Source organism: Stenella coeruleoalba (genome assembly GCF_951394435.1).
Source record: "Stenella coeruleoalba genome assembly, chromosome: X".
Classification (NCBI taxonomy): Eukaryota; Metazoa; Chordata; class Mammalia; order Artiodactyla; family Delphinidae; genus Stenella; species Stenella coeruleoalba.
Window position 1 is genome coordinate 118,785,200 of NC_137152.1, and position 14,552 is coordinate 118,799,751.

At 43.9% G+C, this 14,552-nt stretch overlaps 1 protein-coding gene across 5 annotated transcripts in view; it reads left to right on the top strand.

Moving 5' to 3' along the window:
• The window catches only part of AFF2 (ALF transcription elongation factor 2), a 492,108-nt gene that overhangs the window by 147,046 nt on the left and 330,510 nt on the right, over positions 1-14,552 (top strand). For 3 of the 5 annotated variants that reach the window (XM_079909776.1, XM_079909778.1, XM_079909779.1), the window contains exon 2: positions 9,296-9,416. In XM_079909776.1, coding sequence (XP_079765902.1) covers positions 9,296-9,416 — 121 coding nt within the window. Of the gene's footprint in view, positions 1-9,295; positions 9,429-14,552 lie in introns of all 5 variants that reach the window. The other 2 variants (XM_079909775.1, XM_079909777.1) reach the window with 1 other exon arrangement.

Sequence of the window (14,552 nt, forward strand, 5' to 3'; positions counted from 1 at the left end):
GGGTCTCATGCGCCTGTCACCTCGTCTACAAAGTGAGGATGACGCTGCCTCATCAGAGTTTTTGCGAGGATTAAATAAGATAGTCCTCCGAAAATGGCATGGAGCAAGGAATGAACAAAGAGTGGCTGTTAGTGTTACTGTGGTTGTTGTGCATGACAGTCCGCTCCTGTAATAACTGCGCTTCACCTTGGGGCATTTCTGCCAGCGTAGACCAACAAGGCAGAGTTCTGCATCACAGAATACATCTGTTCCGCAACGGACCCTGGCTCTTCATTTACCTCCATGGGAAGTCCATCCGATTTAGGCACGCCCAAAGGGGTTTAATAAAGAAGTTTATATGTGAAGGATCCTATCATGTGCAAAGACTAGAAGTTGTTTTATATTGGATGCCTGGGAACCCCGCCCCGCCCTGTCCCCCGCACCAGGAGATTCGCAGGCAGTTGGTCTGGCGTGTGACTTGGGCGCGGGGATCTATAAAATCTTCACTGGGTGATTCCCATGGGCAGCCGAAATTGAGAAGCAGATTATAGAAGATCGGTAATATTTAGAAATGTTTTACATTTAAAAAATTATTATTTTAAACCTCATGTCAATATTAATGTGTGTATTAATTCCATATATTGATCAATTTCCTGTCGCTATCTCAAAGATCATTTTTGAGCCTATAGAGAAAAAATTTTAAAGGCTATCTAATGAGATATACTTTGTCCTGGTCTGTTACTAGAAAGACATTAGACCTCAAAAATTAGGAAATTTGGCTCTAGTTTTTGTGGAATGAAGAGAACTCATGAAAGCTACACATAAATATCTTTGGCATATGCAGGTCTTGTATCTCAGACTTTTTTTTTTTTTTGCGGTACGCGGGCCTCTCACTGCTGTGGCCTCTCCCGTTGCGGAGCACAGGCTCCGGACGCGCAGGCTCAGCGGCCATGGCTCACGGGCCCAGCCGCTCCGCAGCATGTGGGATCTTCCCGGACCGGGGCACGAACCCGTGTCCCCTGCATCGGCAGGCGGACTCCCAACCACTGCACCACCAGGGAAGCCCATCTTAGACTCTTTGAAAGAGCTCTGGGTTAGGAAATCAGGTGAGCGGTGTCCTGGATGCAGTTGTCATAGGCTGGAACAATTTTCTGAGCGTCAGTTTTCCATCTTTAGATGGAATACTAATACCTGTCTTGCTAATTTATCAGGGGTGTCTGAGGAGCACACGACTTAATGCACAGAGTAGAGCTTTGTGGGATGAAAGTAAATCCTGATCATGTTGACCCTGACATGGTGTCAACGATCTCATGTGAGCGGCCCTTACCAGCTTACAGAAGCCTTCCTTGTTCACTATCACACTTAACCTTGACATCAACCACATGAAGAGGAACTCCCATTTTACACATAACAAAGCTGAGGCTTAGAAATGTAAAATGAGTTATTAATGATCAAGAGACTTGTAAGTGAAAGTTACAAAGAATCTGGGTACCATCATTTCTGGACACACTATGAAATTCTTTAGAAATAACAGAACCTGTTTCTTTGGTTGGTGTCAGGTTCGGTTTTCACTAGGTTGTTTTTGTTTTTGTTTTACCATTCCTAGATATATTCAATTATCTTTGCAGCTTGAGTATTTGGTATTTCTTAGAAGTATTGCATCATTTGGGGAATTTAGTAGGCTAGCCAAAATAGTTTTGCCCTAAGCTTCAAACACTTTTTAAAAGTGTCTTCCTGGGCTTCCCTGGTGGCGCAGTGGTTGAGAGTCCGCCTGCCGATGCAGGAGACACGGGTTCGTGCCCCGGTCCGGGAAGATCCCACATGCTGCAGAGCGGCTGGGCCCGTGAGCCATGGCCGCTGAGCCTGCGCGTCCGGAGCCTGTGCTCCACAATGGGAGAGGCCACAACAGTGAGAGGCCCATGTACCGCAAAAAACAAAAACAAACAAAAACAACAAAAAAAGTGTCTTCCTCACAATATCTGTATTTGACATTGTTTTATTTATATACAAGAAGGTTTTCTGTGATCACCTGTAGCGTGCTGTCAGTGACTTAGAAGCCATGGACCTTTCCCTTAAGGAGTAAAAAGTCTAATGGGAGACATAGAGAACCCCAGTTAAATCATTATCAACTCACTAGATTGAACCCCTTTAATGAGCATGGTGTAACTTAGGACCGGGAATATCCATACAGTGGAATATTATTCAGATACTAAAAAAAGGAGTGAAGTATTGATCCATGCTACAACGTGGATGAACCTTGAAAACATTTTGATACGTGAAAGAAGTCAGGCGCAAAGGACCACATATTGTATCATTTCATGTGTATGAGATATTTTCCAGGATAAGCAAATTCATTCAGAGAGAAAGTAGATTAGTGGTTGTTGCTTAGGGCTGGGCTGGAAGGGAGGATTCAGGGCAGGGGTAATTCCTAAAAGGTAAAGGGCTGCTTTGGGGGGCCATGAAAATATTCTAAAATTATATCATGGTGATAGTTGCAAATCTCTGAATATACGGAAAACCACTGACTCTATACTTGAAATGGATGAATTGAATGGTTTGTGAATTATATCTCAATAGAGGTGTTATAATGATTCTTAAAACAGGGTGGGGAGCAGAAGAGAAGGAGAGGAGGTGAGACAAAAACAAAACAAGAGGAGTGGTTCTTGGAATGTCTGCCTGACCCCACTGGAGGATGATTTGACAAGCCTCCCGGACGAGCTGAATCTGCTTCAGCATTTTCAGAAGTAGAGGGAATGGGATATCCCCGAGCTGCCCTGGAGGGAAACAGGTTTAATATTCCCCTGTTGGTAATACATAGTTTTAAAAAGCACAGATTTAAGGGAACTCTCAGAATGAGCACTGACCCATTTCCCCAAGACCTAAAGAAATTGGCATGACTGGGTGGACAGCTGACAGATGTGGAAAGTAAATGTCTTGTGTGTTTTCTGTCCTTTCATTCCCATCTTGATTTTTTTTCTTTTTAATGAGAGCCGGTGTCTGTGGGGAGAGAATCCATTTGCTGAAGAGAGTGGTTGTCTGTATGAGTCCTGCTGTGGAAACAGGACTTAGAGGTTCTACTGATGTATAGAAGCTCCTTCTCAAGGCCATACTCACATCCCCAGATCCAAGGTTCTCGTGTGTCTTCCCTACGTGTGCAAAATAAGAACAGTTTGGGAGTTAGCACTTTACACTGCAGTGCTCGTGGATATTAGCAGATAAAATAAGGCTTTAACTTGGGGGTGATTTTGAAGGTATTGAATGGCAGAGGTTTTCTTTTTTTTAACTAACAGAAGCTATACAGACATTAGGTCAGAGTCAAATTCAAAACAGGGCTAGATATTTAAAAAAAAAGTACCACTTGGAATTCTGGAACATGTAGTAAGTATAAATATCTACACAGTTTATAGAAGGCAACATTCATTCAGGAGAACCGGAAGGAGTGAGTTATAGCTTATGTTTGTCCCTTGGGTGAATTAAATATGTATTTTTATGCTTTTACAAAGATATTAGCCAAAATAAAGGTGTTTTAGTGCCAGCTGGATTCGAAAACAAGTGAGACTGAGTTATTTACTTTCATTTACATTGTTACTACCATACATTCTGTATTAGTTAGCAGTATTTTTAAACAAACCTGTCATTTTAAAATGTCATTTTTTTTAATGTGTCCCCAACTAGCTTTGTACAATAACCAAATTAGGCAAGCAGTGATGATTATACTTCATGAAATATACAAACCAAATGGACTTAGACTGCTTTTTACTCTCATTTGCTCAGCTTCTTCCCGCACATGTAGTTAAGTGTTACAATCCCTTAAGGTTCTGTACATTTTGGTGTAAGGAAACTAATGGTTTTTCTATACTCGCAACCAAATGAAGTTCCTGAAGTTCTTCCCTACTGACAATGTCTAATAAAATACAATCAAGGAAAGTTGACCAACGGAGTGCAAATGAGACTAATATTTATTCTTGAGTGTGATGGAAGCGTGAGAGTCAGAAGGGACAAACCATGGGGTATTAGGAAGAGAACTAGTTTGGGAAGCAGAAAACCTGAGTTCCCGCCTCCTAGTTCTGCCACAAACCTGCTGCGAGGCCCATGGCCTTACTGAGCTCAATTTCCTCATCTGGAAAATGAAGGGACCAGAACTAGATGATGGCGACAGTGTCTCTTCTAAAAGACTAGCCAGCATTTATCAGCCTGGTGTCCTGCCGCTGTGAGCTAATGAAGACGGCATAATTGAGCTTCTTCAATCTCAGTGAAGCTCCATGTGTCCTGGGTTTTATCTCCCCATGAATGTACCTGTGGCTTCTAATGATGAAAATGGGAGTTGCTAGAGTCTAAGATCAAGTTTAAGGACGAGGATGGGAGAATATCTGAGAGAAGGAGAAGAGGAGAAGAAATCACTTGAACTTGAAGACGGAAGAGACACAGGTTGGCATCTTCCTTCGCCACTACCTTGATGAGGCCTTGGGATGGCTCCCTTCATCGCCGGAGGGCCGTAGATTCCTCCTGTGTTAACAGGGCAGGTTCTCTGTTATTGGAGGCCAGGGAGACCGATGGGTGGGTGAAATCAGAGCTAATATAAAAGACCCATTCTAGAGGGTATCTTCTCACCATCACCGCCTTGCATTGGAGTGAGTAACAGGGTACAGTTGGCCCTTGAATAACGCGGGCTTAGGGGTGCCAGCCCTTTGTACCCACGGGTTCCTCAGTATCTGCGATTCTGCATCCGTGGATTCAACCAACCTCGGTTTCAACTACCTGTGGATTGCGTGGTACTGTACTATTTACTATAGAAAAAAATCCACGTGTAAGTGGACCCACACACCTCAAACCAAACGTGACTCAAGGCCTTGGTGAGTTAAATGTATAGTTAAATGGAATTTGTTCTTCTTTCTATCCTTTTTCTATCAGTTAGTGGAGATGTCAGTGAAGCAGGGATTCCAGAAAGATAGGCTGAGGGACTTCCCTGGTGGTCCAGTGGGTAAGACTCTGCACTCCCAATGCAGTGGGCCCGGGTTCAGTCCCTAGTCGGGGAACTAGATCCCGCATGCATGCCGCAGTTAAGAAGCCTGCGTGCCGCAACTAAGACCTGGTGCGGCCAAAAATAAATAAACAAACAAATAAATAAATAAATATTTTTTTAAAAAACCCAAAAGATAGGCTGTACAGACAGAAAACAAAGGCCTTTGGTCAATGAAGAGTAAATTGAGATTTTTTTTTTTTTTAGGTTGAAGGGTAAATGCATTTTTAAATTGAGATATAGTTGATTTACAATATTATATTAGTTTCAGGTGTAAAACATAGTGACTCAAAATTTTAATAGAGGGCTTCCCTGGTGGCGCAGTGGTTAAGAATCCGCCTGCCAATGCAGGGGACATGGGTTCAATCCCTGGTCCGGGAAGATCCCACATGCCGCGGAGCAACTAAGCCCGCGAGCCACAACTACTGAAGCCCGTGTGCCTAGAGCCCGTGCTCTGTGGCAAGAAAAGCCACCGCCGTGAGAAGCCCACGCACCACAGCGAAGAGCAGCCCCCACTCGCCGCAACTAGAGAAAGCCCGCGTGCAGCAACGAAGACCCAACGCAGCCAAAACAATTTTTTAATAGATTATACGCCATTTATAGTTATTATAAAATATTGGCTCTAGTCCCTGTGCTGTATAATATATGCTTGCAGCTTATCTATTTTATACATAGTGGTTTGTATCTCTTAGTCCCATATCCCTGATTTGCCCCTCCCCCTGGGTTTTGAGTTTTCAGTGTCACCATATCATGCCAAATTTCCTTCTATCCTATAGAAAACAGTTGGAAGAACATTCTCACTTGCTAAGAGTGCAGAGCCCTCGAGTTGCACTTTGGGGCTCAACTTCCTAATATGAAAGTGAGTTTTCACACTGAGAGGACTAGTGCACTCTTTCCTCATCAGTGTGAGGAAACTTGAATTGTTCAGACCAGTAATATGGTGATGAATTCCGATTTCTGGCTTGAGCATTTCCTCGTGGGCCGTGGATCCCTTTTTTTTTGGTTGGAAAGCCGGCCTGGGAGTGTAAAGGGGCAACAGATCATCAGGGGACAGACATCGGCTTTCCTGTGGCCTCTGCAGGGCTCACAGGTTCAAACACAACCTCCCTGAAACCAAAGAACTTTAATTGAGTAGGTAAAGAGGTCCTCATAATTATAAACAGCAGTAGGTATAACAAGAGGCTAAATACCTAGCTGGGGTTTTAATTAGCTGGTGCTTCAAATTAGTCATTTTGGTTTCAGTCAGAAATCAGTGACGTTCTGCACTGTGAAAATCTCATCACCCTGTAGTTTGTTCCTCATTATACTTCGCCCGGTGAAGCTTTCAGTACAACGCCCTGCTGAGCAAAAACGGAAAAAACGGGAGAGATTTGGTTGCATTCCAAGAGCAGTGAAACTCTATGGAGATTAAGTTCATTCTCACCAGAGATATGAGAATTAGCTGTTCTTTGTTGTATGTGTTAAAAAATGCAGCAGATAACACCCATGTGCACGCTCAATCTGCTCTTCCGATTTTTCGTCTGGAATTTGGTAGCTTAATGAACTGATGCAAAACGCAGCCAAGAGCCTTCTCACAAATCCAGCCTGGGTCGAAAGCCCCAAGCGCCCTGACTGCCGGCCGCTTGAAGGGTTCTCATGCGTGTTGAAGCACGTTTCCTTTCTTCTCTTCCTTTCTTTCCTTTCGGGTTTTAATTATCTTGCCCTCAGAGGAAGAGGAAGGTAGTTTGCAAAGCCAAGAGACCAAAGTCCCTTGGTTCTCCTCATGGGACAATGAAATGGGATCCCTGGGACTGTCAGTCTGGGCTGTCAGGTGCAAGGAGCGAACAGAGAGCTGGAAAACTGACATATTGCTCGCGTTCCTTGGAAGCGTGAGGCTTCTGCTCTCATGTGTGCACGGAGCATGATGGCTGCAGCAAACCCTCTTCCCAGGTCCCACCCCCACTAAACATTGCTTTGACTTGTCCCCTCATCCCACCCCTGACACCCCATCGTTCTTACATTTCGGCAAACTGACGATGGGCTCAGGTTACACAGGGCCAGTGTATGATGCTGAGAGTGAGTCTTGTGCTCCACGCTTCATGGACCCCAGATGTTACCGTTGACTCCACATCAGCCTCCAACACGGAGACATTGTGTCACGTGGCGGCCGTTTGGGGTTCTGATCTCAGCTCGTGAATGGGAATGACAGATGATGCCAACAAACGTACTACCTGTGGATGGCGTCTGGGACTGTGAACGATGGGCTGGCTTTCAGTAGTACCTGGACTCGGCGTCTTTGTTGACCAGGCGGGGCCCAGACGTGAGGCCTGGGCTTTGGGTGGAGCTTTGGGGTGTCTTTGATGTTCCCAGACGGTGCTGACATTTGCTGGGCGTACCTATGAGTGATCCGGTGAGCTCCTCTGTATCTGGCATGGTTTGCATTATGAAAGGATAATGTCCATGTAAACATCCTATAAATGTTGCCACGATTTTTAGATGGGGAAATGAAGTGCTGTTTATCCAGGAGATAAGGCTATCAGGGTCACTTAGAATTTGTCAGTTCACGTATTCCTGTGGGGAAAGGCGGGTGGTTAGGTGTATTGACCTGTTACACTCCATCTATATCAATATCTAGTTACGCTACCACGGATATTGCATGCTCTGGGATCTTATTTTGTAAATTAAGATTATGATACTCATGAGCAAACTAGGCTACCAATGATAGGTATTAAGGTTTGGAACATATTCAAAACCTGTCGACTGTACTTATATATTATATCAGTATATCTCTTATAGATCCTTTAGCTCTTATGTTCGTTTGCATGTCAATTACCTAATTAAGTCTTCACATGACATTACAGGTTTCGTCTGCTAGCCGAAAGTAGAGCGTTCCTATGAAAACTTTCAGAAGCAAAATGGTGTAAAAGTGAAGAGTATCCCCCCAATTTCTGCAAGTTCTCATTATGCCACTTGGCTTTTAAGAAAGACCTATGTTAGTAAGGGAATGACGTTTTTTGTAAAAGAGAAAATCCTCTTCGGATTTTTTTTTCCGTTAGCGAACAAAGGTACTAACGCAGGTCTCTCGTAAAAGGGGCTTAGTGCAAACCTTTGGAAAGCAGGGGATACCTGTATTAACATGGGGAAGGAAAGCAACATTTATACAGCACCCGCTAGGCATCTTATGTACATATATAATTGAAATTTTCCCAGCGTATATGTACTCACTTGGAGTGGAATTACAATCAAAAGCCGGGGGGGGGGGGGAACCCAATGAACAAAATAAAATCCACTACAGTGAGACTTATAGATGATGGTTTAGTATGCATAGTCTTGCATGATGAAGAAAATAATTGTTTTCTTAATAAGGAAGCATTCCATTCTATAAAATCCAAGGACCCAGAATGTATCTTAGATATAGCCTGGAAGCTTTTGTACTGATCCTCCAATGGGAAAGCCTGAAATGTCATGAGAGTCAGGGTTACACAGTGTTTATAAAACATTTGTGCCCTAAGGTCATTCAAAGGTTTTTACACCTCTTTTCATTGTTAGTAGTTTGTTGGTCAAGCCAGACCCCTTTCCTTGTGAACAGTTTCCCACAAAACAAAAAGGAGTGTGACTGATTGGGTGACTTGGATTTTTGTAGACTTCTGAAGATGTTCTTAAACTCTCCTTTGATTTTTCTTTTCTTTTTTTTTTTTTTTTTTGGCCGCCCCACGTGGCATGCGGGATTCTTAGTTCCCAGACCAGGGATCAAACCCAGGCCCCCTGCAGTGAAAGCTCGGAGTCCTAACCACTGGACCGCCAGTGAATTCCCTCTCCTTTGATTTCATTACCACAGGCTAACACTGGCTGTGGGCCCAGGACAGAATTCCAGTTTATCCACAATAACATATTTGATAATTCCTTTCCCTTAGGACTTCGTGACATCTGTGAATTCTGAGCCCTAGGCCGTTGGCAACACAACACAACCCGAATTCAGTACTTTTTTGCGCAGTGGACTGACTTTGGGGGACTCTGCTGTAATTGCCTGTAGTAATCAAGTAAGGACAAGGGAAGAGGATTATGCCTTACTTAAGTGGTCACGAGTACAGTTTCTAATAAGCAAGTTTCTGTTTTCTTCTGTATTCGGAAGAACTGGTCAGGGTCTTAAACCCATTGAGAATAAAGAAGAGGAGGCCTGCTCTCTATGCAGTATCAGTTCGGGTAGCCTCGGCTTGTTGTTTTGTTTTTTCTCCTTATTGATAACAAGGGAGATCTAAATAACTTACATGACTAATTCATCTTTGTCTCCTTTTGTCTTTTTTCTTTGCATGTCAGTCACTATGAACAAGACCGTAGTGCACTTAAGAAAAGGGAATGGGAGCGGAGAAACCAAGAAGTCCAGCAAGAAGACGATCTCTTTTCTTCAGGCTTTGATCTTTTTGGGGAGCCCTACAAGGTAGCTGAATATGTATGTCATTTATCTTTCTGGAAAATGGTTGCCTGTTATATTTTTGAATGCACTAATCAACACTTAATCTATTTGCAAAACACCCAAATCATCTCCGGGAGAATATGTTTTACAAATGAAATATATACATACGCTGTATTGGGGGCAATGGCAAGTTTCTGAGGAAGTCTTCAGAGACAAATTCCATCTTCTTGGGGGAACACAGTAGGATTTGCAAGGGACTTATGAGACTTCCTGTCTCCAAAGAATTCTTTCCTACCCAACACTACCTACAGCAAGGAGTGCCCCCTGACGCTTTGTCTCACTTTGATTATCAGCGTGGCAGCCCCTGAAGACTTCATCAGAATGTCCATGGATATGTCGGTTTCTCCTCCCAATCAGTGCCATCCATGGCAAGGCCGCTGCTTTCTGTTTCCATTTTAGGTTGTTAGCAGCTGTTCAGTGGTTCGAGTACTCTTTGAAAATCACTGTTCTAGGAGAAAGGGCAAAGCCAATCATTTTTTTCCCGGTGATTAGTAATCATGGGTTAGGAGACTGCCTCAACCAGAAGAGCTAGTGTAGCTAGGTTGACTTTCTAGTGGTATTCTGGCTAGTGTGTAGCTCCAATAATGATCACACTTCTATGTCTACAAGTATTGATTTCACAGTGACTGCCTCTGAACGTTCTATTTGGGGTGGGGTTGGGAGAAGAATCTTGGTGAATTGCTGGCAGCTGGTTGGTTTTTATTGACATTTACTAGCAGGGTAATTTTCTGTAATGAAACACAAATGATCTAAGAGGTAAAACAACAATAGAGGAAATGTTCACGAGTTGTGATTTTAGAAGAGCACCATTTAGGAGACAGTGACTGGGGTAGACAGTAAGCTGTCTGGACTGGTGACCAGTGAGACCAGAGTCCCGGTGCCTTGTTGAGACTGGGCTAGCAGCTCTTGATTGAGACACTCAGGTGCCTTCCAAATTTGGTAAGTCTGACAAAGAGACTATTAGTTTTCAATTTGTCAATAATAGTATAATCCTTAATAATCCATTTTTCCTATCTCAATTGATTTAATTTCTATACTGCCTTTGAATGTGCACATGTAGAGATATGGTTAGCTTGACAAGGATTTGTTGAAGGCCCACTGTGTGCCAGCCACGTCTTAGACTAGTGTCCAAAGGGAAATAAGACGTAGACCCTGCCTTCAAGGAATTCCTTGTCCAGTGGCAGAGATCATCACGAATGAGTGAGGGCATGACCGCATGGTAACTGCTGAAGAGGTAGGCAGGGGAAAGATGCCCGAAGCCTTCTTACCTCGTACCAAGGAGTTTGGACATGAGTCTGTACGCGAAGAGAAGTCATCGCAAGTTTTAAAGTTAGGACGTGCCTGGGACAGACGAAGAATTGTAAAGATGATGTTGGAAGTGTGGAGAGTGGTGGGTTGGAGGGAAGGGAAACTAGAGGCAGATAAAGAAGCTATTGTCGTTGGCTGACGGGGGTTCATGGCAGGCTGGATTTAGAGTAGAGCCAGGAAGTTGAAGTGCTAGGGCAGGTGTCTGCCTGGAGGTGGGGAGTGTGCGATAGGAATGAACGATTCCGATCTTTTAGATTTGAGAGGAGGCTGGTGTTATTAACAGGTTGTTCAGGAGGACAACAAGGTTGGTGCTTGTAGAGAAAAGGTAATTAATTCTGCTTTGAGCGTGATGGGTTTAAGATGCCAGTGGATGTCAAGGGAGAGCTATCCAGTAGGCTCGGGGTGTATGGATCTGGAGCTAATGAGAGTGGTCAGGAGAGAGAGTTAGGGGTTACTACGTAGGTGGCAGTGGAAGCTGTGAGAATGGGTATTATCACTAAGCCAGATGGCCGGGTAAGGAGAACAAGGAGAGAATCTTGAGGAGCAGTAACAGGTAAGGGGTGAAAGGGAGAGTCGTTTTCTTTGGTGATGGTGGTAGTCATGGTGGGTTGGGGAGTAAATGGGAAAAGGTGAAATAAAGAAAGAGAGGCAGTGAATGTAGACTTGATCTTGCAGAGAGTCTTTGTATGGAGGGGGGAAGAAAGGAAGATACGTAGAACGAAAGGGGAACAATTATTTGGAAGGAAGCTTTTTTTAAGGGGAGAGAAACGTGAACATGTTTAGAGATTGACGGGAAGGAACCAATGTCAGTGGAGAAGGCGAGGGTGAAGACACAGGAGAGAGAGGTGATGATGAGCAGAGCAAGGTCCCAGAGGAGATGAGAAAATACAAAACTGAGAACATGTGAAGAGTGATGAGCCTTGGGGAGGAAGGTGGGAATGGAATGTTAGGATGAGGAAGAAGCAGGAGAGTGGAAGGGAGACTGGGGACACGATAAGGAGCTGTGGCCTCCATCTTTTCTAGAAAGTGGAAGAGAGGTCAAAGGATGATAGATGCCTCATCCCTTCTTGAGAAAGAGGAATGACCAGATGAGTTTTACCTCTTATCTTCGGAGGGGTGAGAAAAATGAGCTTTACTCAAAGGGCTCGTTCTGAAAATTCAATATCTACTCCATGCTTAACACTATTATGAGGTGTAGAACCTTTGGCTTATTTCCCCCTTTATAATTTTAAGTCTTGTTGAATTGATGGTCTTGTACCTTTAAGGTAAATGCCCTTTCTCGTTAACAAGCCTGTAATATAGATGCGTATCTATTTTTAGATGTAAGTAGTGTAGTTTTGAGCAGGCAGTTAAAGAACCTGTTATCAACATTGTCATCTTCAAAAGTCATCTGTCTTGATACGACAAGAGTACATCAGGTCTGTGTGTGGTTAGTAGCCTGGTGCCTTTATGCTACTTGATGGGGAAGAGGCTTTGTTTTGGAGTCGAGACTATGAAGGAAAGGAATCATGCTAACGGTTGATGACCTGGTAATTCTCTTTCTTTCACTGCCGCTTTGATGACTGACTGCCATCTTGTGCTGTGTACATGTTCGGGGTTTCCTGGGAGATCACTGGGCAGTATGCTTCTCCTTTCCCCCATATCACGATACTAGAACAGATGTACACCTCTAAAAGCTCCCTAGACCTGGACTGGTGTGGACACCCTTGGCGTATCTGGACATGCCAGTGGCAATGGGAGTTCTAGAGCTGGCCTGTGGTCCACCGGTAGAAATGAGGACATTCCTACCACAACTTTTCCTGAGGGTTGTGGTAGGAACGCCTACCAAATTAGAAATCAAAATTCCTGGTGGTTGATCAGGACTTTAAGGAAACTTCTTGCCACTCTAAATCCTAAAACAAGGCCCGATCGCCTCTCCGATGGCTTTGGTAGTTCATAAGCTAGCCAATGAGCATCAGTCCCTAGGACCCACTGCCCTTTCTTGGCAGAGAGAAGAAATGGTGACCCCTCATGGTCCTGGCTGATTTCTTTCCCTTTTTGGCTTCATCTCTACCACTCCCAGAATGGAAAGAATGTTGACCACCCCTAGATTGGGGTGCTGGTGGGTAACATCCCTCGGTGGCTGAAATCTGAGTTTGTGCTGTGCTGCTGGAAAGGATGTGTTCAAAAGTGCTTGAAAAATGTGAAGCCGTTTGACGTGTCTAGATTAGTGTGGAAAGATGGGGAGGGAAGAGGAACTGGCATGTACCAAGCGCCTCCTGTGTGCCAGGAACCGTGCTAGAGCTCTCTTCACGTGCTTGCCTAGCCCTTACAGCATATGGGTACGCATTTTCCCCGTGTTTCCCATGAGGAATTTGAGGTGAGCTTCTCTGCAGCCTCGTATCCGCATAAGTGTGATTCCATATCTGTAACAGGAAGCTGTTTATCCTCGACAAGAAGTCAGAAGACCCGATAAGCTTACCTCCTGTGTGACTTTGGGGAAGAAACTTTATTTCTCTGACCTAGAGTTTCCTTTGCTCTGAAGTGAATACTAGTAGCTGATAGAAAAAATAACTGATGATAACAACAAGTGACATTTTACAGCTCTTCACAGCTCAACAAGGATGAGGAAACCGAGGCGCAGAGACATTAAGTTGCTTATCCAAGGTCATTTGGGTCAGGGCAGGTAGAAGCCAGAGTAGACCAGAACAGCTGTGCTGACTCACACGGTGATTGTGAGGGTCAAGTCAAACAATCTGCGGAAACCTTGCTTTGAAATCCATAGTGCGCTATACAGATTCAAGGTATTAGCATTATTATAATTAGAGAAAGAAATAGCAACTTACAGCTTAGAGAGATTAACTGTAAAAATATTAGAATTTTAAAAAAAGGAATTACCAAATCACATATATTAGCCACAATGAAATAAAAGAAAAAAATGAACCTCAAAACTGAAATTATTTTGCTATTTCAGTTTTGAGGTTCATTTTTTACAGCAGTCTCCTAGCACAGTGGTCTTGCAATGCAATTATATTACTGATTTGTAGATAACATTAGAAGCAAACTGAGGCAGCTCTGCATTTGCCGAAGTAATAAGAGGCAAAAAGCTTAAATGGAGTGCTGTTAGTCACGAGCCACAAACCAGACATGTAATTTATGCCTGAAAATACTTGGAAAATGCATTTCCTTGATGATGGAGAAATTGTGATTACTTAGAAAATAATGGCTGTGGAGGTTACCTTTAAGGAATCAACCAATTATCAAGAACGGGAAGTAAAGAATTGGCCAAATTGAAAGAAGCCTATAATTGATTGAAATGGCTAAATTTCCATTTTTGCCATGTTTGTAACGTGCAACCAGGACGGCTAAGAATCCCTTGCTCCTTAAAACGGTTCTTAAGACTCGGGGAGGATGAAGAAGACGATTAGTGTGAACCAGAAGTTGCTATGGTGTATAATGAGCGTCCATCATGTAGGTGGACATAAATGTATTTCAGGCCCCGTTGGGTTTTCTAGCCAGTGGATCTTATATCGACATCTTGAGAAATTTAAAAACTGGTTGACAGTTACCCACCTCCAGTGTTGGGAAGGCAGAGAGTTGACTCTGACGACCTGGTCCGTATTGTTATTTTTTTTTTTTTTTTTTTTTTTTTTGCGGTACACGGGCCTCTCACTGCTGTGGCTTCTCCCGTTACGGAGCACAGGCTCCGGACGCGCAGGCTCAGCGGCCATGGCTCACGGGCCCAGCCGCTCCGCGGCACGTGGGATCTTCCCAGACCAGGGCACGAACCCGCGTCCGCTGCATCGGCAGGCG